This window comes from Lipophrys pholis (assembly GCF_963383615.2).
Source record: "Lipophrys pholis genome assembly, chromosome: 1".
In the NCBI taxonomy this organism is placed as follows: Eukaryota; Metazoa; Chordata; class Actinopteri; order Blenniiformes; family Blenniidae; genus Lipophrys; species Lipophrys pholis.
Genome location: NC_137635.1, coordinates 40,947,445 through 40,972,106, shown reverse-complemented (window position 1 = coordinate 40,972,106; position 24,662 = coordinate 40,947,445). Strand labels below are relative to the sequence as shown.

General features: G+C 41.9%; 1 protein-coding gene across 2 annotated transcripts; it reads right to left on the bottom strand.

Moving 5' to 3' along the window:
- Window positions 1–887: 887 nt before the first annotated feature.
- dnm3b (dynamin 3b) lies at window positions 888–24,185 on the bottom strand. Of its 2 annotated transcripts, none has more exons than XM_080487544.1 (21): window positions 23,850–24,185; window positions 22,874–23,252; window positions 21,108–21,181; window positions 20,749–20,898; window positions 19,192–19,395; window positions 18,260–18,358; window positions 17,957–18,117; window positions 17,481–17,623; window positions 17,178–17,313; window positions 14,665–14,732; window positions 13,937–14,075; window positions 13,719–13,805; window positions 12,300–12,370; window positions 12,096–12,150; window positions 10,402–10,515; window positions 6,301–6,410; window positions 4,885–4,999; window positions 4,450–4,614; window positions 4,118–4,341; window positions 3,824–3,997; window positions 888–2,629 (listed from the first exon to the last, which is right to left on the bottom strand). In XM_080487544.1, the coding sequence occupies exons 2-21, from the start codon at window positions 23,032–23,034 to the stop codon at window positions 2,587–2,589; spliced, it is 2,493 nt and encodes an 830-aa protein (XP_080343670.1). In that variant the 5' UTR covers window positions 23,035–23,252; window positions 23,850–24,185; the 3' UTR covers window positions 888–2,586. The 2 variants fall into 2 exon arrangements, with proteins under 2 accessions (XP_080343670.1, XP_080343671.1); XM_080487545.1 differs by having other exon boundaries at window positions 23,867–24,174.
- Window positions 24,186–24,662: the final 477 nt, after the last annotated feature.

Below are 24,662 nucleotides of genomic sequence, written 5' to 3'. Positions count from 1 at the left end.
CATAATACACAGTCATTGTTTAACCTGTTATAAGACAGATGATGCTCATCTACAGCTGTCACGATCAGCTGTCATGCCTGTGCTATTGTCTATAATGACTTTTCATCCCAAAAGACACAGTAAAAGCTTTTTTAAACCATCATTCAAGGCACAGGTAAGCCTGAAACATTGTCATGTCATGTAAAACTAGAAGTTTTGCAATTAATCAAGTGGTTTTGAAGTAAGAAGAGAATTATGCGATTGACTTCAGTTTATCAGGGAGGTAAATGTATTCTAAATATAGTGAATACCTTAAGTGAGAAGTCAGTGATCCCATCTGCTTCAGGGTAATACACAAACAATCAATAAGTACCTCATACAAGAGGGATGGTAAAATGATTTTCATCATGGGCCAAAGACTGCCGTGCAATTCTGATTCATGAAGTTACTTGTCTTGCTGTTTGTTACATGGTTTGAGAAAGGTGATGAAAAAAGTCAATGTTAAATCCTTAGATATCCTTGAATACAGTAATCTGTCAAAGGCAAAATAATGTTTACGATAGAGATCAGTAAATAAACATAGAAATGTTCACATTTCAGTAGAAACTGTACATTCTGCGTTGCAGCACAAATGAAGCGTAGCTCCCCAAGCTTTTTGTTCTTAAACATAAAGTATTCAAAAAATAAAGGGAAAGTAGTGGTATTGCATGAATCAGACATGGTGTCGTTATTTGGTTCCTTAGTCCTGACTGACTTCCCATGGGGATGCCACACTTCAAGTAATCAAAATCATTGATTTACTTCATGCATAAAGACGTCGTCTTTGTCTCTCAATTTAATAAATAGGGTCTGCATAACTATGTCAGCTCTATACAAAATCTTGTTTGTGAAATAATGAAGACTCAATTGACAATTTGGGACATTATGAGGAAGAAGTTTATTGAGGAGCGATACAGAGACACAGAAAATAACAACCGATGCATTTCCCCCAATTTACCATTAAGCTCTCTAGGAAACAACGTCATCTCACTACACGGGAGCCATTCAATTGTTGATCTTGAGCAGGTTTTTTTTGTTTTGTTTTTTTTCCAACTTCACAATTCTCTTTCTACATTTAGCTTTGGCAATACAGAATTGTAATTCATGCCAGTAAGGCAGTCTAAATTAGAGAGAAGAGAGCATTTAGTGAATAGAGACATAGAGAACGATTAAAGCGCTAGGATCCTTGATGAGGTCTTTATAGTCCACAGGTACAGTATCTCCTTATCATTACCTATATACATCAGAACACAGTTTAGGCCCACATACACAATAACAAACTGACAGAGAAGCACTTGAACATTGACATTACAACCTTAAGCCTCGATGCAAACGCTGACTGAGTGGCTTTCATGGTTGTGAGGAGAGCAAAAAAAAAAAAAAAAAGCGTTGAGAAGAATATGAAAAGCTAATTTGCGATATGAATGGAGTTGCATGTTTCAAACCTGAGAAAAGGGCTAAATGGAAACATGTTAATGCATGGTCTTTGTTCATTAATGGGGGAACTCGTGTTTTGCCACATTAAATAACACATCATTTTAAAAAGTGGAAAATGTCATCCCCATCTATATCACCAGTCAGCGTCCGTATCAGATGTTAAGGTGGCATGGGTCGCGATTTGACCATTGATACAGCACAGGTGGACACCTATGACAAGTTTAAATGCATTATTGAGGCTGTTTTCCATATAGAGAATACTGAAGGTGCTCCTCAGCCTTGCTATGTGTGTATGGCTGCTACTACAACACAGGAACAACTCACAAAAGTCCAACATTGAATTGACCCGAGAGGGTTTTTATGATTCATCTTTAACAGCTTTGACCATGAAAACAAACAGAACTGAAACGCCAACAAACGTGCAGACAGACAGCACATGCACACATGTCCTCACGCACCCACACGCACACCCGCATTCACACACATACACAGTATTATTCGCACACGTGAACGCATATTTACACATATATTAAGGTACAACTTCTGTTCCTAGGAGAACATCAGGCTGATATTCAACACTTAGGGGGGGCCATTATACAATAAATTAATACAATACTAAATCAAACTCAGCCTATATATAGGCAAATTTGACCCTCCCCCATATACATACACACAAAACACTCACATACACACACACATTCTACATACACACACTCCCATGCAATAAAAGCAGCGTATGTGCCATGCTGCATTTTGGAATGAGCAGGGCAGTATGACTGCTGAGCGTATTTTCATGTAGAAGCAGCAAGTGGGGGTAATGGCTGACTTGGCAGAAGGGCTCGGGTGTGTGGGGGTAAAGAGGCTCCAGGGACTGATACTGGGTAGTGGACCTGCTAAGCAAACCTGGACCACAGGCGAGCAACAAGCGCACATATACATACACCACAAGACAAGTACCATACTGTACATAGATATATGGACATCGTCACCTGGCAGGAAATTGAAGGTCAGGGGGGGGTCAAAGACTTCAGTGTCTGCACTAAGGACCAGGACGGCAGAGCCATGGCTAAGAGAGGAGGGATGGCATGGGCGAGGGAAAGAGACCAGGGTTTGAGGAACCCCTGTAGATAATTATGGTGGGACTTGTCTTGTAGGAGATGGAGGGGGCCGCCGGCTAAAGATTTGACAGACAGATGTCCCAGAGATGATGAGGATAAAAGATTGAAGAAAGGAAGAGAAAAGAAAAGGAGAGACCCATTTTTAGTGCATACATATATTCACAAGATAAGAGAATACGAAACCTAAACTTTACAACACTTTGCTAAACTATGCTATACTATAACATTCTATGCTGTGTTAAGCTATACTTTATTATACTATGTGGGTGAAAGTCACGGTGGGATTGAGGGGTCTTGATCCCACCATTCTTAGCAAAAAAATAATTAAATATCTAATTAAACAAATTAAGGCATTTGTGCAAATCAAATTCACGTTTTTAATACTTTTTACAAATGATACACACTTCATCTGGGAGGAATGTGGAGATTTGGAAAGGCTCGTTTGACAGTTTTGGATCGGCTTTGTTAATTTAATTTCTCACCAAAAGTCAATATTATTTTACACTTACGCACTGAATATTATTCCACAATGAACATGTTTGCTCAGCTGAACACAAAGACTAGAAACGTTGGAAAAAAGTGGTTGGTGGCCTTTGTTTGACTGAAGGTCGCACCTACATTAATGTACGTTCAGACAAGATCAAACAATGGCAGTGGAGTCAATGTCCTAATCAGTTTTTTTCATACTGGATGTCAGTGTGTGTATTTCTTTAAATATGTTTGTTTGATGACTAAACACACCTAATCTTTACACATCTGTAGTGCAATGTTTACTAGTGCATGTTTATGAGAATTAGTTTGATGCATAAACTTGCAAAGGAATCTGTGCTAATATTAGATTCAATCCACTATAGATTGTCTCATGCTTAGCTGTGGTTAGGTGAGTTGCTACAGAAACAACATTAAAGCAGATTTCAGTTAATGGTTGCAAAAGTATTAACTCTAATCCAATGCCAGATAAAGAGCGTTTTGTGGAGAGAGCGACTGAGATTTTAAATCTGAGCAGAGACAGATCAGTGGATTATATTCTCAGCAACGTCCTTTGTTATGCAATAAAAAAAAAGATGCCTGAATACATATCAAACAGGTTGATGTTATTACCAGGAAAGTTTCCCCTCATGAAATATTCATATACATTGTTTTCTCCACATTTCAGCCACACACACACACACAAAAAAATCGATTGTTCAATGGGAAAAAGCAATCTCAATAACACTCCAGAGAGCACTAAAAGGGAAAAATGAACTCACCTTGGGATGCTAGGTGGGGCCCTGTTAGGGCGGCTGGGAGCCTGAGGGCTGTCAGCGGTGTTATTGAAAGGCCCCAGGGGTCCTGGACGGTTTGGTGGAGGCGGGGCTCCTCTGGGAGCAGGACGCTGGCCTGAAGACATCCTCCTGGGGGCAGTGGGGCTGGGTGGAGGAGACCTGAAGAACAGAGCGGAAGTGGCCAGAGGGACAGATTTAAGGAGCCAGTCAGTAATGCCCCCCCGTTTGCTTTCGTCCCTAATTCCATCTGTATGTGTGTAGCTGTTAAATTTACTCTACCTGCGACCTCCCATCCAGGAAGTATCGACCGGGGGAGGCATGGGTACAGTGATCGTGGTGGTGGAGATATCACCGATGATGGCCAGGGCCTCCTTCAGAGCCTGGTGGGTTCTCAGCACCTCATCCCTCCTCTGCGCTTGCTCCTGGGACTCATCCATGAGAGCGTTCTGGTCACCTGCAGAGTATAGCTGCGCCAACAGCTCTGCATTGATGAAGTCCTTCACCTAGTGGTGGGAAGAGGAAGTGAGGGATTGTAAATCACAGCTGACAGAATAAGGGGGAAAAAGTTGTAACTAAGGGTTTAGTTTGTTGTTTTTGTTTTTTTTCCTTACATTGTTGATCATCAAATGCATGATGGCCTTGGGCATGAGATCTCGGATGCACTTGTTGACAATAGCCATATAGGAATCCACAAGGTTACGGATGGTTTCCACTTTACGCTCAAGCTGAGGGTCCATGGAAAAGTTATCTGCAGTGGTGGTCGTCTCACTCTCAACCTGCACGAAAGTGACGAGAGACATTGAAAGAAAATGCTTACATTCACAAAAGCATATACTATTTTATTGTTTGCGTTTTATGGAAATCACACAAAGTAAAGGTATATATTTCATAAAGTTCTTCACATGTTAAAAACAAGGTGGAACTTAGAAATGTCATCAACAGTTGAGAAAAACAGGAGTGATATTAGAGATGGTGTTTGGATCAGGCAACAGAGCCAGTCTGAATGAGCTCATCTTGCAAAGTGGAGAATAAATGGGTTTGCAAACCGTAACAGTCTTCTCAGGATAGACCCCAGCACGGAGGAGCGAAGACTTCCAGCTGTCCACATCATCCTGAGTGTCACAGGCCAATTCCAGGGTGCGATTATCCTTGTACACATTCCTGAAGACCAGACAGAAGAGATCGTACACGGGGAGCCCCTCCAAGTTGGATAAGTATAGAAAATGGATGATCTAATAGGGATTCAGGACAAGTCACACATCTTGATAAAAGTGTATTTAATGATGGTGTGAGTGTTTTCAAAATGCTCACTATGGTAAGAATGCTCAAAAGAAAAAAACTAAACATTTGCAAGTATTGACCTCATATTAGGTTTTGTAAGTTCTTCCATGTGGCTAATTTTGTGGTTTCAAAGTTTTAATTTGTAAACTTGAGTAAAAAAGTAAAACAATACTTTAAAATCAGCAACATACAACACACGGGTAGGTTCTAAGTATAAAGCTACTATTTCACATGTACAGTACTTAAAATAAATTCAATTTTAAAGCTATTTATGGCTTTTTCACAAGTTTGCCTTTAAGGTAACATTTTGAGGTGATATATAGTGTATCAAGCGTCCTTGTTGGGATAAAAGCATAGCTCCACAACTGTTAGGATAAAATAACAAAATAACATCACATTTTTGATGTCTAAAAGTTTCTTCTTCCACCAAATGTTGATTGAACCGTTCACATTTTGATAAATGACCACATGGCCTGCTATCTTACCACTGATCAAAGTTCAAATTAATCAGATTACCAAAGCAAAAAAAAAAAGACAAAAACAACCCTAAAGAAAACTCCCATATTACAAACATTATTTGTTCATATATTATCTCCCAAGAATCACCTCATGACCCCTCAAACATCACCGTTAAATAAAACAGCTTAATCTAACACAGCATTACTGACACATTTTTACTTTTACTTGAAGTAAAGCTATATTTGTAATAGTGTATTTAACTGACATGATTGTTATTATGTTTTATCTAAAGACACTGCCTGAGAGCAAGATCCACCTCTGTAACACTTTCACTGTGTAATACTGCATAAAAGCTGCAGTTCTTTGGCTGAATTCACTTTAGTATCATTCCTATTAAATCATCAGAAATAAAATGGTTTATTAATTCTTATAAAATACCATGATTGTTTCAACTTTTTGCACTCCTTGTATTTTTAACAAATATATAAATGACAAAATCCATGAACCGAGGCGTACTTTATTAGAAATACTTCAAGCCTGTCCCAGCCGGTATTCATGCATGCACACATGATATGCAGAACACATAATCTAAAACATCTTTCAGCAGCACACAGCATCTACTGCATGTGGTTCTTGTCACTAAAACCTCGGTGTGTTTGATCACTGGCAAGCTTTTACAAAGCTGAGTGGAAAATACGGAATAGCAGGGACTTTGAGCCGACCTTGACTCTGTGTTGAAGATGCAGAATATGTGCTTGCTGGACATGAAGCTCTTCTCCACATCGCGGACCTTCAGGTTGTCCAGGGGCAGCATGTACTTCTTCTCTTTCTCCTGCAAATGAGGAAAGCAGAAGACATCGATCACAGTCACTTTCACAACCGGAACCATTGTGCCCCATTGTTGTGCTGTGATTTGCCTTAGAGGAGAGGTGAAATCAGATTTTAAAACAGGGACAGAGTGAGATGGGGGGTGGGCAGAAAGAGGAGGAGGAGGAGGAGGAGGTGACGGGAGAGAGGAGGAATGGGGGAGAAAAGAAGGTGGGAGGTAAGGAGGGGGAGTGGGTGGAGAAGGGGAAGCAGAGACAGAGAAAGAAAAAGGCAAAAGGAGAGCACATGTGGAAGTCATTACAGAGTGGGTCAAGACACAGTCGCTCTTCACGGTACGTTTTGCTGTGGAACTAAAGGCTGAACAAACGCTTCGGCTGTAGTAAAGACAGAACACACTGAGCTATGAAGGCACTGGAGGTCCAGAGAGAGCTGCTCAACCACAGCGTTGGTGCGACTGTAGATTCAGAGAAGAGCCATGTCACATCCTCGGGTCCACTAAACCCTCCTCTTCTTTTTACACTTCATCCAAGCCTCCATCTTCCTTAACTCTCGCCGTCTTTTTTCTTTTATCCCTCCCCCTCAATATTTTTTCAATATTTTTTCTTTCCATTCCAGAGGGGCCCACTTCCTGCCTGATTTTTTTGAAGGAGGGAGAGAGAGCGAGAGAGATTAAATGACAGCCTGGCGTTAAAACTCAACATCTGGTAGTGCTTAGCAGCACACAGAGAAGCAGGGAAGGAGGGAGAAGTTAAAGAGACGGCGGGTGAAGGAGGAGGAGAGACCGAGAAGAAGAAACACCAACGTGGATTTGCGAAAGATTTGCAGAAGAAAGCCCACATCTGGTCTGACGGTCTGGAAAGTGTTGGTAGATGGTTGCAGGTAAGAATTAAAGGGGATGATGGGAGAAGACGAAGAAAAGACAAGAAAACTCTGCAGACTCTTCTGGGTAGTATTCCCCAAGGGGTCACTACAACCCATATATGGTCACATGGGTCTCCTCCCTCTTCCTCTCTCTTCCTCTCCCTTTCTCACTCACTCACTCCCCCCATCTCTCTCTTTCCCTCTTTTTTGTAATATCTCCTCCCTGAACGCGCAGCCAGTCTGTCCCAGTCGCCTGAGCGAATATGCCACGTCAAGGCTGGATACTCTTCATGGCCGGCGTGACCAAAACGGACCGCGAGGGGACCCAGAGCCCAGACGCCCACCAAAAACAAATAAACAAGCCAAGAGATGTGCGCAAAAAGAAATCTAAGGACAGAAGGCGGCAAATGCGGATGAGGCGAAGCGCACTTTTGAGGGGTTTTCGGGATCCTTGCGGCCAAAATGGAGAGGGGCGAAGGGAGGGCACAGACGACAGAGCCACGAGCATCTGGAATGGCAGAAAACCGCACACAAGGCCTGGCTCTTAACTCCGGCTCCGTCCACCCAGTGTTCAGACTACCTGTTCATTGTCATACTGGTGTACAGTAGTCTGCACATTGGTTAGACTGGGCATGGACACCTCTTCTGTCAGTCTGTCCTTCTGTGTGTGTCTATCTCTCTCTGTTGCCATTTCAGGCCGCTGATATGTGTTTTTTTGTTTTTTTTGTGTGTGTTTTTTTGTGCATCTGTTGCTTTTCTTCACCTGCTATTTTTAATCTAAATATAATTTAATCTGTATTGATCTGTATTTTGTTTTAAGTGCACTTTAACACTCACCACTTCCTTTTCAATTCTTTTTCTTGGAATAAACATGCATCACCAGATCTCAACACTAACTGCACAATTGGAAATTCGCTGTGAAAACCAGGGTGTGAGAAAACTCAAATTTGGAGGCATAATGATAAAGAATTTAAAGCTCAAACTCACAAAATAGCCAGCTCACATGATTTATAGCATGAATGAGTAAGTGTTCAGGCTGCTAGCCTGGTGCTCTGATGAAGATGTGGTCCACTGGAAGGAGGGGGGGGGGGGGGGGGGGGGGGGGTGCGGACGAAAGCGGCTGCAAAGCATCAAACACAGGCCAAAGGAACGAAGGGCCAATCAATCAAGTGCAGTTTGAAAATACAGTCAGACACCTCCAGTGAAGTTATTTCTGTGGGTGGCCAAAGTGGAACTAGAGTGCTAGAAAGGCAACGGACACCGATGTATACAAGATTGCTGTGGTGTCAAATAACTGCGACAAGCTGGTATGAAAACTATTTTGCAGAGAGTGCAATAAAACAGCAGCTACAGCCACAGTGCACAAAGAAGTCTTGCACACAAAGGATGTTTGAACCAGGCGGCATGAGATTAGGTCGGTTTTTGTTAGGATCGTGTGCTGTGTTAAGATTTATTGAAAACCAGTGAGTGGAAATGTGACTTCTTGGTGTAAGTGTACATACATACGTGATCAGTGAGTCATTGCGACTGAGCAATAGCCACTTTAGAAGCTAAAGGACAAAAACAGAAGGTTAGGTCAGATTGAGATGCTGATATTTAATTGGAGGGATTTCTTCCCACTGAAACACTGGAGGCTGATGTTTGGATTGAAAACTTGTGATTTTACTGCCAAGAATGCAGGCCGTTCCAAAGTAACTGCCAACCACATTATGAGAGAGGGAGGAGGGTGCGCGAATGTGAGTATGTGCAGCCGTACGTGTACACTTTCATGCATATGTGACTATAGAAAGTTCACAGAGTGTAACACAGAAATATACAAGGCGAAGCCAGCAGAGTCTATAATTTCCTACATTACCACACGAGAGTCTCAAATGACAATCTGTAGACCCGATGCTGTGCAGCCCCATGTGCTGTCTGAGGACTGAGAGTGCTGCCATATATTTTCTGTGTCTGTGAGTCAACCTTTGGTTAGAATTGGGACTGTTCCAAAGTTTGCAAAGAAAAAGTGAATGCCTAAACTCCCAGAGGAAAGAGGTGGGGAGAGAGGGAAGAGAGAAGAGAGGGGTAAACGTCAAGACAATTGAGAAGATGAATGGAAAGAACGAGCAAACGACAGAACCATGGCCAAACGCTTCACATATGGCATTCATACAGTAAACTGCTTCATCATGCTGATGATAGACTCTCCGGCAACATTCAAATATTGCACTGCCAGCCAGATAAACTCAGAGTTCGGTTGAAAACCTGTTTAATAATTACAACTGCAAACACATTTTATTTTCTGTCTGTGTATCACTTCTGTGTGTGTCTTTTAGGACTGTTTTGTGGCAACAAAACAACACAGCAGCAGCAGCGGCAGCAACAGCAGCAGCAGCAGCGTCGCTTGGCTGAAGGAGTTGTGGTATGTCTGCCTATCTACACTTGCTGTGCAGAATATCCTCGAACCTGTACAGCAGGCACAGACAGGCAGATAGACATCAGCCCGGCAAACTGAGCCAGCGGAATGGAACAGATGCTGCATTTTTTTACGACAAAACCAACAGGATGTCGAAACATAGTTGAAATGAAATGATAAAAAAAATCTGCTTTTAAACTTTCCCAGGGGATGCAAGTTATTAATGCATCACTTCATGAATTTATTAGCTTATTGAATTCTGTATAACATAAAGGCTGTGATCCATAATGAATGTACTTATTCACAATATCTTAAAATATAGTCATTGTAAATATAAAAACCAATGAAAAGAAGAAAAAAAAACTCTCTTCCGTGTCATTTTTCATCTACTAATGTGATCTCCTTGGCAGTTTCACATAGCATAAAATTGTCCAAGTCTAAACCAGCCTTTATGGATTCATTTATAAGAAGAGAAAGAAATATAGAGAGCTAAGAACTCCTATATCAGTCAGAGTGAAATATCAGTCACTATAGCTGCCTACCTGTGGCCAAAGACAACACAATGAGAGCAGTAAGTCTGAATCCAAATAGAATATCACGAGCTATAAAACTGACAAAAAAGAGATAAAAGATGCTCAATCATTTAAAACATATAACCTGCAGAAAATATTGGCTTCATGAGAAATCTCTCTACAAAAAAAACCAATAATAGTAATGACTTCAGATGCTTCCAGCTCACCTCATCGTCCTTGAACCAGGAGAGGCTCTCAGCAGTCAACACAAACCAGTACTCCTTGGCTCCTCCCTTCATGATACTGATGTTGTTAATTGTCAGCCAGCCTTTGCGGATGACCTGAGGGGAGGGGATGGTCAACAAGTTACAACATGTGTGTAAGCATCATTAGAAAAAAAAATAATAATAATACAAAATACAACGCAATATAGCTTTTTTTTTTGTCTGTAGAGGTTTTATCAATTGCAAATGACTCGTCCGCCTCAAAACACAAAGACGACACGTGATATTTCCTGGCTCAAACTAGAGAAGACAGAACAAATCTGTGCAAATCATCAAAGCATGAATCACGGTGACATGAGTGTGAAGGTCGGGTTAGGTGTGTCATTGTGCCTTTGTGAGTCGTTCAGGGCCTGGCATGTGACTGTGTGTCAGTGCAGTCTCATTCAGGGAACTGTGTTCACAATGCCACAAACAGAGGCCCGTGTTAGCTCGTTAAGTGACAACGGTGTTTTAGTGTTTCCAGCGCACGACAAAGCGTGTGTGCGTCTTCTGTGTTAGGTGAATTAACCCCGCAGGCCTGACATAAACAGGCCCGTGGACAGAGTGCCAAGTGATTATTCGGTTAGATTACTGTCAGTCTTGCACCGCCTAAGACTCACTAAGGAGGTTACCCAAATCATTACAAAGCCTTTCTGTTGGAGGCACAAATTAGAGAGCACTTTTGAGGTTGGAACCATGACAGGATGTTAAAAGAAGCAGCATTTGGACACATTAAATCTGAGAGACGTTTACCGCCAAACCGTAGGAAATGTTATCATTTCACATGTAACTGGGAACCCCTTGTAGTCTGCAGGCCTTGGTGGGTGTTAGAGAGTAAACAGTTAGAAAGTAAACTCTTACAATCAGGCCTGATGCGGGAGGAGAGGAGGCCTGCAACAGGAAGGAATGTGTGTGTGTTTTTTTTTTTAAAGATGGCATCTCATCTAATGTTGAAAAAGGAAGAAAAACCTCTGCCCAAGAGAAGCCAATTAGCATTCTTGACCTGTCTGAGTGGAGAAACGATGTGAGTTGTATTTTTTATATTTTTATTAAAATAGCAGCAGTGCTGGAGAGCACCACACAAAGGGGCAGAGGTGTTACTGCAGGCACAAATGACATTGCAAACTAAAACCCACATTGAGCGATACTCACCAACAGACACCCATAAGAGGGCAGCTGAGATTCTCACTAAGGGATGGGGATGAAATGCAAAGTGGCACCTTGATGACACAGGAGGGGTTCAAACAAAAGGGAAATGTCTCAACAACAACACCAGTGATGATGGTGGGCAGAAGTAATAGAACCCAATGTGACCAAATAGGCAAAAAAACAAACAAACAAAAAAAAAACACTGTTCAGAACTGTTGCCCAAATAAAACACAACATAGCATGCAAGACTAAAACAGAACTGAAGATCAACAACATCATCCAAAAAGTATGATAAAAAGCAGACAACAGAAATGTGCTACACCAAAGAATTATCCAAATGAAAGAGAATTTGCTGCTTCAGTTCTCTTTCATTTCAGCTCTGTTTTTCTTCTTTTTTTTTCTTCTTTTGTTTGCGGTAGTAACCATCTTGCCACTGTGGATGTGCTGGACTCCCTAGGCCTTTTGCTTTCCTGTTTGTATGAGACACGTAAGACGTGACAAATGCTCACCTGATTTCCAGCTGAACTCTGGCTCTTATTAGTCTGACTGCTCCTCTGCTGTGCACTGAGGCAGAGAGACAACAAAGCAAAAGAGGAGGGATGATGGGGAGAGAAAAAAGGGAACATCGAGGAAAGAGGAGAAGACATTGGTCAGAAATGTTTACATATTTCATGTTATCGTGCTGTAATTATTGTATAAGGTTCAGTTTTTACTTGGCAAAACCAATGAAGTCCTCATGGTTCGTGTTGATGTAAGAGAGCTGAATGTCAATCAACAGCAGAACCTGAAAAGACACAGAACATTAAATATGACGTGAGGAAGGGTTGTTATCCTTTTTTTTTTTTTATCCTTAAGAGTCTGTATATTGAGTACCTTGTTTGCAATAATGATGATTTTTATACCAATAGTAAAAATAAATAAAGATAAAGATGCAATGTATATGTTGAGGCCCAGATTGGAATCTGGCTCGATCCGGAATCCGGCTGGCCCAGATTGGAATTCCACGTTGAAGTTAAAGACAACAACAGTCATTCCCAAAAACAAAATTTGATTTGATCAGAAAACAGTTGATGAACATGTTAATTATCAACAATGAAACTGTGTAACAGAGAAATAATGTACAAATGGAAAATAATCTGCAATGAAATGAAAAGATGAGACAAACAAGTGCTGAACAATTATATTATTGTAACTAAGTAATAGGAAAAATAATGAAATGCAATTATTGAATATTTGAGAGGTGGTAGGATTAAATAAGTTTTACTTCTTCCTAACAACTTTCAGGCATGATGAATTATATATAAATGCTTGAATGACATATATGGAGTGAAATTCCATTCTGGGCCTGGACATAAATACTGCACCTTTAGTTAAGTGCAGTGAATATATTCTATATTATCTATATAATTCTATATCTCTATAGAATTCTTATTTTGTTACCCTCAAGACTAGAGAGCAGCAAAAAGTGTTGATATTAAATTGAATTATTAGAGTAATTAAACAGAAGTAAACTGAAGTAAACTGCCATAATCAAAACTTTCAATTGTATTGCTTTTGGATTATTTTCTTTGTGTTTTGGCCTTGAATTCAATTTTATATATACATAAACTTTAACTTATATATGTATACTCATAGTGAGAATATCCAGGATTTGGAGTCTATCAGTGTGGCGTTTGCATGGTCTCCCCATGTGTGCATTTTCTTTGTTCGCACTCACGCAAGTCGAATTTGTGATTGAAGTTGCTCCTAGGTTGGTGTGACTGTTTATGTGTATGCAGTAACTATCTGTATTTGCCCTGTAATGGAAGTGAAACCTGTCCAGTGTGTATCCTGCCTTTAACCATAATCAGCCGGGGTTATCTGCGGTGACCTCTGACCTTGAGATGGACAACGCCGTGTAGAAGACGCAAGGACGGATGGATGTCTTCTCTCACTGACATATATGTCTTTTCTGTTAATTACCTATTGGAGTTTATCTTAATTGATTCACTTATTTATAGATTGATTAAATGAAACTCATTTAAAATCCCTCTGCACAACTTTGGATATATATGTGATTAAATGTGTCATACATCATATCATATCTAACAAGCAAAAGTGAGCGTCTATAATTGCAGTGTATCAAGTGTTACCTGGTCTTTGGCGCGACTCTCTCGGTCTCGGATATGAGTCGTCACAATTCTCTCAGTTTCCTCGCGCAGCATGGGGAAGCACTCCAGCTGAAAGCATACCACAAAAAATTCCACCGCGTCCACGTAATAAATGTGAAAATGTGAATTTCTACACAGAATGTTCAACTTTGAATGAGAAGCTGGGGCTTTTGCAGAAAGCTTGTTGGTAGACGAGGTACCTTGTTGGAGCACTGGCGCACAGTGTTGATCAGCTCCTGTATGACCATGTCCACACACTTCACACAGGGCTCCTTCAGCTTTATGACTTGCTTCTTCACAATGGCCTCAAATGCCATGTCTGGGGTGAAAAGTCCAGTCCTGGAACCCACAGAGAAGACAAATGAAATAATGAACAGTGTTCTCCTGAGTACAATATTCAATTACATGCTTGGTTGCTGCATCAGTAGTACAGGTTCCGATTCTACATTATAGTCCTGCCATTTGTAACCACAGATTTCATATGTGGCTGCAAACATGTAAGGATGATTTAAAAAAAAAATAAATAAAAAAAAAGGTCATCACAGACCTGCTTTTGTTTTTGAGGACAGTCAGGCTAAAAATGTGAGGTTTCTTTAAATGTCACATTTTATCTCGCCTGGGTGGCAATTTCTTTTTGGTTGCGGTGGGAAACCGCCGCTGAGTCAGAGACACACAGAGAGCCTGGAGTGAATGTTGTAAACAAAAATAGGACATGCTGCACCCTTCTATGTAAATCCTCACTGAAATAGTTTCAGTCTTTTAGTTGGTAACATATTTACCATATCAATAAAGTCTATCCAGGAAGTAGTCAAGCATTCATGCGTCTTCAATGCCAAGAGACAGAACATAGAAAAAGGCAGCATCACATAGTAAGGCTGTAACATTTGGGGGAGCTGCGTGCTGGCTTGAGAAACTGGCATAAACCTACCTGATACCATGGATGTTCTTGATAGCATAACTGATCTCACGGCGCATCTCTTTCTCATCGCACTCCATCTGACAAAGGAATTGAGGAAAAAAAGGTGATCAGAGATGAGAAAAAGTGTCTCCACAGAAAACGCATCATGTTGAAAACTGAGGAACAGTTCAGACCATTTATTGTATGGTCAAGGAGACAATAAATAATGAATTAACCACAGTCATTACCATATCTTCAGTCTGGCGAAGCAGACGGCTGTACAGATATTATCTAAGTAATGTACCGCTATGAATAGGTTTGGCGATAAAAGAGGTTCATGTTGCCATCAGACACAATTTAATGTCAGCAAACATTGTCATTATAGTATTATTTTGAAAGTTATATATTACATAGACAAATACATTTTTTTCCACAGCACAGGGGAAGGGAATTGATGATCTACTGTTGTTTCTCCCAATTGATTGTGTCACTGAAATAACACCAGATGTTATTGCAGGCCAAAACAAAACTGCTAAAAAGAAAGTTGCCATACATGTTTCCGAGTCTGGCAACCAGTTCATCTATAAGACATCATAATTATGATCAAGCCAGGCTCCACTAACACTGAAAGAAAGGGAAATCCTTGTACACGTCACCAGCTGTTATTACTGCAGTGGAGCTGATCCCAGCTGACTAAGGGCAAAGGCAAGGTATATCCTGGACCGAGTACTAGAAATACACAAATGTCAAATACAGAGTCAGACAATCACACACACTCACATTCACACCTCTGACGCCAACTTAGTAACTTATTAGTATAGGCATGTTTGCATTTGATTAGAATGTGAGAGAAAAACCAACACACATAGTGGGAACCTTGTATTTGCTGTGGCAATCTTTGAACGTTGTGGTGGTGCACGCCAAACAACCTGACTAAGCATGTTTAAAAAGCAGCATGCGGTGCAGCTCCTGCCATAATCTGATGTGGTTTGATTGAAGTAAGGGATCTGAATGCATCGACACAGAACAACAGTCAGAGGCTATACTCAACATCATCGCAGCATATCTTAATTGCTATACAGATTGTGGGAATTTGTACGGCTGAGTGGATTCCTTAATACAAACAATAGTTTGTGTATGTTTACATCGTGTGATCAGATGTTAAAAATGCTAATGTGAACAAAAAGTGGACAAGACTAGAAGAAAGCAACCAGGGAACTTGACCAAAAGTGTTAACACTGCTTAAAACGAGTAGACAAGGCGCTTTTAAATACCACAATTGTGAAAATCTGGTTAAAGTCAAAAAATAACACAGTGTAATGATAAAAATAGGAGTTGTCCAGCAATGTTTCTGTTCTGTGAGGTAACAGAGATTGAAGCAATGTGGTTCCCTTTCATGAAATGGTAAATATATCTGACGAATACTGACAACCGTATGTGTTTTGTTAGTGGTCCTGTTCACAACAGCATATTGCTTCGCTCTGTGTTGGTGAAGCTTTTCTAAACTGGGAATTTGCTCATTGTTGACCTCTTAACTGCTGCAGGAAGCACACTGGCTATTGGCAAGTACTTCATACGTATGTTTTCAAAAAATGATCTTCAAAAAGAGAGAGAGAACTGTTAAAAAAATATGTTGCAAAGATTGATGAGGCATTCATGACAGTGAAGCTATGTAGGGATCTTTCAAAAGAAAATCACAATAGAGGGAATATAAGAGGTAATTACAGTGTGTGAGGGGAGTTGGCAGAAATCAGGACAAAGAAAAAAAGGAAACAAAGGAAAAAGGCTGGAGAATGCGTCATTTAGTCTTATATTCACCGATAAAAATGTACATTATCTTAAAACAAGTAGAAAGATTGGTACTGGGGGTGTTGTTGTAGATGTTCACTATGTTCTGCTGTCCATGTCAGTATTTTGAAAGAAAACACAATCTTGCAAATGGATTCAGGGGCAACGCTACAAATCAGCTGAATGTATATTTCAGAACAAAACTAACAAGAAGAAGCTCAAATAAGGCACTGAAATAAAATAAAAAAAAATATATCCCAGAATGCGGTGTACTTAGCTTTACTGCTCTCAGCTCATAGTGAGATTGTTAACTCCATGTAAGGTTTGGGGTCTTTGTTTTTTGTTTGTTTTTGTTTTTTTCTGGGAGTCTGGTCTCCTCTCACAGTCAGTAAACATGCATTTGAGGCTTATTACTGATTATACATTGCCCAAAGGTGTGAGAGTGTGTGAGTCTCTCTGTTTGCCCTCTGAGGGCCTGGCGACCGGTACAATGTGTATCTTGCCTTTGCCCATTGTCAGCTGGGATCATCTCCACCCAGATCTGCAACCCTGAGTTGGATAAAGCTGCATAGAGAATGGATAGAAGTTCAGTTTTCTGAAGTTGGTGCTCATGAGGATTTTGGTCACTGGTCGGAGGTTATTCTACTGCTACCAAGAAATAAACACCAGATTTATTTTTTTAATTGCATTGGAGTAAAGTCATTTTACGACACCTAGTTGATATATTTGTTGACCTTTCATAAGCAGCATATCACCTTAACCAGCTCAAAGGGGAAACGCTCATGAAAGATGCGGTTGATTTTTGCTCCACCAGACAACTCCACTGTGTCCACTTGGTCCCCTGAACCTTCAATCCTCTTCTCGAAATCCACAGAGAACTGCTGCACCATCCTACAACACAAAAACAGGCAAACGTGTTTATCTAGTGACAGACCGGCAGTCGGTTCTGATGCTGAAAGGAAGTCAAGAAAGAAGGGGGACATTGAGCGTGACGCATATTTTCTGGTAACCAGATCTAATGTAAAGGCTTTCTGGCGTGAGAAAGAAAGTATACTGACTGCAACAGCTGCTTGGTTTTGCGAGATGGGTCATCAGGCCGGTATCCCCGGTATTCTTCTGCCTCCTTGTCCAGGGCTAACAGCTGGGATTGCAGCTTGCTGCGGAAAGCTGGCAGAGTGTCCCGGATGTGGTTGGTCAATTGCTATGGAGACACAAAACAAGGAAAAACTGAACTAGTTCAGATCACGCAGGGTCATTAATGACGATGTGGTGTCACTGGCACGCAGGCTGTGCAGATAAAGACGGCACAATCAAACACTGATCCTGTGGCAGTGCAGAGGCAATGTTGGAATCCTGCATGATTAAAAACTATTAGGGGAAGAACTGGGGAAAAGCGTAGTTGACTTTAACCTACACACAGGTTTATGTCACTGACATTGATGTACAGTGGAAAAAAAAAAAAAAAAGTAGGCCACTCTCTTATTAATTATGCAAAGTGCACTGAAGGGAAGCACTGGGAGTAAATCTATGTCACCTCGTTGAGCACTCTCTGCAAACGTGGGGTGCCCATTTTTTCAGCCATGTGCCTGTATCCTGGGTGGGACAAAAAGAATTTCCTCTCAGCCTCCAAAGCCGCCTTGATGTCCTTCCTTCCATCGATGTCCTTCTGACTGCGATTCACCACTCCGATATATCCTGGTGACCAGCGGAAAAGAAAAAAAAAGAAAAAGAAAAAGAGACGCACGGTCAGAAAGCGTGAGCCCACAAAAAGAAATGCCAAACTGCTAAAGCCAGAGAGATGCTGGCCGCCACGGCCGACTGACAAATTACTACACACCTCTTCGAAGTGGCAGCAGTTTGTTTTCCAGCACATCCCGAGCATCCGTGCCCTCATCCATCAAATCCAGTTTGGTAATTACTCCAATAGTCCTTAAACCTGGAAAAAAAGTTAGGGGACAATAAGAACATCCAAATATTTTGATGTTCTTGAATGTAAGTATTTATGATGTGGGGGATCCCTACTTTGCTTATAAATACATATACGGTGCATACAAGGACTTTGCCAATTCTACTCAACATTATTCTGCCCAGAAGATTTATTTTCTATCATATTAAATGTTTTAGTTTGTGGGTCTTAGAGGTTAATGTGGTTTTTTATTCAGCTTCTCTTTATTACTTCACTCCTGACAACCTTTTTTTAAAATTTTCACTCCTATTATTTTTGCCCTCTCTCTCTCTCTCTTCATCCCTGTACCTTTACTTCTTATCTAATTTTCATCATTCATTTTTACAAGGTTATTTGTCCAAGTCCTCCTCCTTTACTTAGCTAATTCTCTCTCTTCATATCTTCTCTTGTGTCTGAAGGTCAAACTCTTGACCATTAAATTAGGATTTTTCCTCTCTCCTTTATAATGTTTCCTAGTTATCTCACACAGAAATTCCATCCTGTGTTTCTTTACTTCACCAATTCTCCTTCGGATTCTTTCTTTGTCTCTCCCTTGCTTATCCTCTTTTTTCTCCTCTTGGTGTCTTGTTTCTATAAATGATGTGGCACCTGATCGATCCCTACAGGGAAATTCTTCTTTCCACATTCAGAAAGGTCAAAACACAAGGTCAGCGTCTCTGCAGCTGCGAAGCGCTCCGTGTGTCTTACTCCATATATTTTGTCCCAATAACCTGAACGTTGCTTTCTTTTGTCTTTATTACTTTCATGTTCATACTCAAGATCCTTGCAACAGCCACTTGGACCCCTTGATGCCCTCTTCTTACCTTGGGGGTCCACGTCCTTTGACAGTTTAAGGGCGTCAGAGTTGGCCAGGTCAGTGTTGGCCGGGGTGACGGCAAGAATCAAGCAGCTCTCTCTGGAGATGAATTGCATGATCATTTCCCTGATCTGCTGCTCGATGTCTGCAGGCTGGTCTCCAACTGGCACCTTAGTGATGCCCGGCAAGTCGATGAGGGTTAGGTTCAGCACTGCAGATACAGAGAAATGACATATTTTACACCAGACCATACCTGTGGCATATTCTGTAAACCTAGTAATTATTTTCCCTGCATTTATTTAGCTTTAGTGGTTTGCTATTTGTTTTCGAGGTACAGTATAAAGGCAAAATGCTATTAAGATAGAGCATTTGGCAATTTTACAACGGTACCACCCACCAATTAGAGTTTACTGTTAATAATTTCCTTGGATCGCAGTATTATCCTCAAGTTTCTTCTTAGCTGTTTCAGACCTGATATAAATGCTACAGATGGGGCTGAGAGACAAATAGTGGAACACATTGAGAACCAAATCAATGCAAAAAAAACCCCATTTCAGCTCATCTCAGAATCTCCTACTTTCTTTTAAGTCATCGAGGGACCTGGAAAGTAATATTCATGCATTCACTGCAGCTTGTTTAAACTGTTCTGATTCGACGTATCAAGGCCCGAGCAAAAACAACCATTCTAGACTTGAATTAGTAGAAATAGCTGATTCCAGACAACTTACAAATTTTGTAAAAAATAGCACGTCTGTAATTTTACTCTAATTGCTCTAGCCACATGTGATTCATTTCATGATTTTAAATAATACCTTTCAGACAGAGACAGTGATATTTCCTCAGTCCTGAGTGTGACTTCCTCATAAGCGAGGATGCAGTCGGATATTGTAGAGTGTATCTCTATTCAAAGTATTGTTTTCTGCGCTTTAATATTTATCTGTTCACCTCTATCTTTCTCTTCAAAACAAAGCTTTATTAACATTACAAATTTTGTTTTACTAACACCATAGATAATGATAAATATCCTCCTTGCAAAATATTGGGAATCTTGTAATAATTTCCAAGCTTTAGTCCTGCTTAATAAGCACATGTATATGTATAGTAACTGAACATAATAGGTCTTCTTAACAATTGTTATCAGACCGGATCGTACCAAACAGTTCACAGTCCCGCATTGAGCTCTACAAGTGCCAGGGAATCACAGATGGCAGGAAGCTGAAAGTCTATTTTACACATCTCTTTGGTTTCAAAGGAGAACATTCACTTTCACAGTGCAAGCAGTCTGATGACATCAGCCGAAGATGTCTGAATATTTTTTAGGATACCACAAAGCTTTTAAGGAAATCACTTCAGCTGCTTTGCTTTGATGTCCTCCTCCGAATCGGCAAAACCATTTTATTTGCTTCAAATGGCCCACTTTAAAAACCACTATCTGCTCGCTATTGGTGCACGAAGCCAGAATGTGATGACTCATAGCATGTCACAAGCTCCTTTCGTTTAAAAGTGGTAATGCACACTGTTAATTGGCAGTTAAAGAAGGAAGGATGAGTTAGTACTTTCGCACCATGAGGGGAGTAAACCCGCAGGTTGATGGGGACAGGAGATATGCCTTTGTTAGCCCCCGTGGCGCGGTCCGTCTCTGCCTCAATCTCCTGGCGAATCTCATCAAAGTCTGTGAACTTTTTCCCTTTGCAGTGGAGGAATTCACCCCATTCTAGGAGGATGACAATGAAGAACATACAACAGAGATTAGTGATGGCTTCACAGCATGTGAATGAAAAAATAAAAGCAGGAGAATAGGGAATAAGGGCAAAAGAAATCGTAGAAATAAAAGAAAAAAAAAGGAAACCAGGAAGCAGTTCCAACTGTGTGCAAATGTGTGCACGCATATATGTGTGGGTCTGCAGACGTCTGTGCACCCACCTGCAGTAGCGCTAATAAGCTGCAGAACCAGGGGTCTGCGGGTGACAATACCAGATCCACGGGGCAGAAAGTCCCTAAGGAAAGAGAGCCATGCAAAACTCACTATATCAAATCACAGCAAACGCAAACATTCATCAAAACGTAGCTGAAGATGTCTTAAAGATAACTTCACCTTGAAGTCTTTCCCTTCAAAGTCTTGAAGGCCCAATTTCTTATAATTACACCCTTCATAACAAGCATGTCACCAAGTGTGCCATGTATCCAGTATGCTCTTATTCAGCTCAAAACAAGCAGGAAGGGGAATACCTTAAAACACGGCTCCTGTAACGTTAAGATGCAGCAGCAATGAGGTGCTTTAACAGAACAGAACGATCTGACCTTACAAACCACAGGTAACGTGTGGAGCAGCATCCCTGACAGCCAGCTCTCTCATTTAAAAACAATAGCTTCAGCATTTCCGCTGTATTTCCACACACTGTGCCAGACACACTGTGTGTCTCTGCATCTGCAAGCCTGTGTGCACTCTAGGCACCTGAAAGTCAATCTCGTACGCTTGACGTTTGCTTTGTGGAGCCTTGTTAACACATACTGACCTGCACATGGAATGACTTAAAACAAAGAGAAGCTTACTACTTGTCCATTCAGCTATGTTCAGAGCCGGTGCCGGACAGATGGACTATTACTCAGCATCACGACTCTCAATGAGGGAAGGATCAGGACTAAATCAATGTGTCCATCTGGAAGTCTACACATACACAGGCAAGCAATATTTGGTTTAAAGACAGCCAAAGCTAATGCTAAGTGAGTGTATTTGAAGGATGAGGTGGCTAAAGACATTCTCTAGCGATGACTGTGCACTTGTGGAAAACCCACAGGCAGGTCTAAAACTGATGCTCTTGAGTATCATCCCTTTCATAATCACCAGATCCTACTGATCTAAGAGTGTCTTTATGGTTTGTTGATCTGATCCAAAATTTGAGCCTCAACTCAAATAACTGGGATAGCAATCGTCCACAGCCATATGAGATCACTCTGGAGTGATAGAAGTTCTTAAAATTCTTTAGCACTTTATTATTAGAAAACTGTGGAACATTCTAATTAAAAGCTAATTTGGAGGGCCTCATTTTAATGCAGGACCATCAAGAAACCATGGCAACGTGTTATTGCTCAAAGAAATTCCCTGCAGTAGATAACATGCAGTGGGAGCAACTAGAAATAAGAGCATAGATCTACTAAATGCCTTGACTGTATCGAGCAAAGAAAAATACAAATCAGCTCAAATGCAGTGGCTCTTGATTGACTTGTTTCCTGTGAGAAATTCTAGGATAAAATGATGAATATTCATGTGTGTTTTCAAGAGTGGGAGTCGACACTGCTGCATGTATAGCAGGATGATGTTTTAAAAGGTTGCATGCAATGGTGTCTGCAGAACATTCAGCCATGACAGTGTTGTTAAGAGAAAAAAAAACTGTGAATATTTTTAGGACTGTTAGAGGGCCCTTCTGCAGTTGGTACTGGCTGGTCTGAAATCCCCAAAGGTGCAGCTGTAACCCATATAACTCTCCCCTGCCCTGTTGGTATTTACAGGATACTGGTGCGTGTTGAAAATTAGAGCACAAACATAGGGGAAAGTGGGCATCACAAGCCCTGACTTAAAGCAATGATGGTTTGAACTCAGCACAGAGAGCTTGGCCACATAGGCCTCTTATGTCATCCTCAAGGTTAAAGGGAGAAGGGATTATCCTATTTGTGGTGGTCAATGTTACCTGCCCACAAAGTTCTCCAGCACGGAGCTCTTCCCTGCACTCTGACCACCGACCACAGCGATCTGAGGCAGGTCCAGGTTGCAGGCCTGGCCGATGGAGCTGAAGGCATCCTGCAGTTTATTGACCAGCGGGATCAGCTCCTCCATGCCACGGTTTCCCATGGTGCCTTTTGATGGAGGGACTCGAGATCAGCGATTGGAGGTAGAGAAAGCGAGGGTGTGAGAGAGAGAGAGAGAGAGAGAGAGAGAGAGAGAGAGAGAGAGAGAGAGGAGTGGGGGACGTAGCGCTGCTATATTAGTCCAGGACTACCGCGGTGCTTGTTGATGTAGTGAAGTCATCTAGCCGCGCATTGCCCCGAGCCAAGCGAGGGTCGGACCGACTGTGGGAGAGAGAGAGGGAGAGGGAGAGAGAGAGAGGGAGAGAGAGAGAGAGAGGTGCAGAAATGAGAGATATGAACAGACAGCGACAGACAATTGCGCAGTTGCTTACCACCACCACACATAACCTCTCTCTCTCTCTCTCTCTCTCTCTCTCTCTCTCTCTCTCTCTCTCTCTCTCTCTCTCTCTCTCTCTCTCTCTCTCTCTCTCTCATATCTTTCCCATTTCGCTCTCTCCTTCACACACACACACACACACACACACACACACACACACACACACACACACACACACACACACACACACACACACACACACACACACACACACACACACACACACACACATACAGCTCGCTGCACGAAGCCTATACTTTCAAGGGCATTTGGTGAGCGAGAGCTCCGCAGCCTTTCAGTCATATCGTCACATTCAACCAACCCCTGCGCGCGCGCGCGCGCGCACAAGGATTCACAAATCAAACACGACTCGCGCTTAATAAAAACACAACAACGCGTCGTTCACTGCATGCAAATAAACGGTGAAATCCAACTGTAAATGCTTGGTACGGTGGTACAATGTGGTGTTGATGTGAGCCTACCCCGCCTCAGGACGCACTCAGTGTGTTCAGTGTCCGATGGTCCCGGTCGCTGTCCAGTGCTGAAACGACGCGCAGATCAGGCAGCAAAGACGAGTGACAAGACCGTGGACGATTATACAAGCGCCACCTGTCACGGCGGTGCACCGGCTCGATGCAAAACCCCCGTGCATTAATAGTAATGACCGGTGGGTTATCCTTACGCTAGACTGGACGTCAGAGCGGTATCATCCCCGACACAAATTCGCCTTTGACAGATTAATCATTTTCCACCTTCTCCTCTCCTCTTTTTCCGCGGTGTAATTGCGAAGCTGCGCCTCGCTCATGCGGCTTATCGACGGGGCGACGGACCAATGGGAAGCGCGGGTTGGGACGCGAGGCTGAGCGGCGTGGCGTCTGATTGGTCTGCGTTAGGCAGGTTAGGCCTACCTGAACCCGCCCCCTGTTTACATCCGTGCCATTTCTGCCGCTGTGAGTCATGCGGCACGGCTGCGCATCGCTGCAACAGAAGAGGTGGATGCGCTCCTTCAGATTCCCGCAGTAGGAGCAGAAAACCAGCTGTCGTAAATTGTATACACTCCCATTTCATACATGTTGCAGGCTACGGGAGGCATTTGTTTTTTTATGTCGCTTTGCCTTAGTGCATATTGAAACATTACTGTAGGGAACTCGCAGTCTTCATGCTTTGACATTCCTCTACTGTGCTTGGGTGAATTACATGAAGCCCAGAGCGGTTTGCATTAAGTGGACATGAAAGTGTGATGCGTGGTCCCAGATTGTCATTGCAGGCCGAGGCTGGTGGAAGCGGTCATGCGG

Excerpts from the sequence above, each read along its gene's own strand:
- dnm3b (XM_080487544.1), bottom strand. The coding sequence starts at position 23,034 with ATGGGAAACCGTGGCATGGAGGAGCTGATCCCGCTGGTCAATAAACTG. Across the intron at positions 21,182-22,873 it reads CTGGAGAACTTTGTGGGCAG|GGACTTTCTGCCCCGTGGAT; the intron begins GTAACATTGACC and ends CTCTTTCCTTAG. Across the intron at positions 12,151-12,299 it reads GACTTCATTGGTTTTGCCAA|TGCACAGCAGAGGAGCAGTC; the intron begins GTAAAAACTGAA and ends TCTCTGCCTCAG.